We start from the raw sequence: 1,708 nt of genomic DNA on the forward strand, positions 1-1,708 counted from the left end.
TATATACACACACACACACACACACACACACACACACACACACACACATTCGTAAAAATGCAGTGCAATGAAAAACTTTCTGTCTCCCTTTAGGCTATCAGCAGACTGAGTGACAACTGAGCAGACAGAAGGTTCAAGTCCAGATAAAAGAAATGAAGACACTATGCTAAGAAGACGCCCATAAAACAAGCTGTGGCCTATTTATTTCACTTATTTATTTCTGATTCTGAAAAGACAAGTTCCTAAAACGCTGCTTCAACGCCCTCTGGTGGGCTTGACATTCGGTTTGCTTCATTGTCAAATTTTCATTCATTTAAATGTGAGATTCAACAATAATGTCTGATGTGATTTGTACTATGTATGAAGGCATCAATACGAAGGTTGTTTTTACTGACATTTATATCAATATTTATAGAAAATAAAAACTAACTTAAGATCGATGTGTCTTGTTTTCACTTTGGAGAGCCTTGCATACAAACGTGATGATTCTTTCATGATGTCTTGAAAAAGGTTTGAAAAATATGATTTTGACAGAATTCCTGCTTGCTTTGGTTATTATTGTTTAGAATGGATGACGGAGGCGGGACAGCAAAACGCAAGAGGTTGACTTTGTTGCACTCGGCAACATTACCAGAACATGTCACACGATAAAACAGTATTTCTTTGGCTCCATCTGGTGGGATTTTGGTACCAAGGCACAGCTGAAATGAGTCGAGGAGCTTCTTTTTGACAAAAATTATAGTACTTGTGGGTATTTACTGGACACGGCAGGGCTCACTGGATTCTCTGAACATGGCAGGTTTTCCTTATCCGAGCATTTAATTATGTTATTAAAATCTGTTAAAATAAAGAGAGGTGGTCCTTGGCTTATGATGGACTTCTCACAAAGAAGGTGTAACCAAATGCCAAATGTGGACACAAGTTGGAAAGCACCACAGTCTATAACTAACCCATATATATATATATACATCTTGAGACATGTTATTTCGCCTGTTTCAAAGAAACAGTCGTTACCTCGTTTCAATTGGAGTATTATGAGAATGATCTCTTGATATTTTATGCTAATGTATTTAATGGTGTGGGTCAAATAAAAATGTTTTTTTCACAATATTTAACATGCATGTGTAATAAAATTTCACATAAGGTACAGTCAAATCTCAGTTTTCGACTATAATCCGTTCCAGAAGGCTGTTCGAAAACCGAATTGTTCGAAAACCGAAACCATGTTTCCCATTAGAATCAATGTAAAAATTTTTTATCCGTTTCAAGTCTAGAAAACAACTTCTTAAAAAGCATTTTTTCAACTGTTTTACACCATAAACTGTATACACGTGTAATAAGAGAGCAGGTAACAACAAACTACAAACATTTTGTATGTTTTATTTTAACCAATTTTAACATAAACATTGACATTGTAACATAAAAATTGAACATCTCTCTGTCTCTCTCTCTCATCGTGACAATTGTAGATTGCATTCTTTTACACCTTGAATTTATAAACCCTAAAGTACCGTATTTGCCCGAATATAAGACAGTGTTTTTTGCATTGAAATAAGACTGAAAAAGTGGGGGTCGTCTTATATTCGGGGTCTAGACATTATACCCATTCACGACGCTAGATGGCGCCAGATACCATTGAAGCGAATGCTGAACTTGACTTCCCAGGCCAAAGCGAACCCCTGTCACGAAGAATAAAAATAAAAATAGC

The 1,708-nt window shown here is 36.0% G+C and overlaps 1 protein-coding gene across 1 annotated transcript in view; it reads left to right on the plus strand.

Moving 5' to 3' along the window:
* il21 (interleukin 21) overlaps nucleotides 1–437 on the plus strand; it is a 12,860-nt gene extending 12,423 nt beyond the window's left edge. Inside the window, exon 6 of the mRNA XM_019892196.1 lies at nucleotides 94–437. Within this exon, the coding sequence (XP_019747755.1) occupies nucleotides 94–120 (27 nt within the window). The 3' untranslated portion in view covers nucleotides 121–437. The remainder of the gene's footprint in view (nucleotides 1–93) is intronic.
* The last annotated feature ends 1,271 nt before the right edge of the window (nucleotides 438–1,708 follow it).

This window comes from Hippocampus comes, unplaced genomic scaffold (assembly GCF_001891065.2).
Source record: "Hippocampus comes isolate QL1 unplaced genomic scaffold, H_comes_QL1_v1.1 scaffold129, whole genome shotgun sequence".
Taxonomy (NCBI): Eukaryota; Metazoa; Chordata; class Actinopteri; order Syngnathiformes; family Syngnathidae; genus Hippocampus; species Hippocampus comes.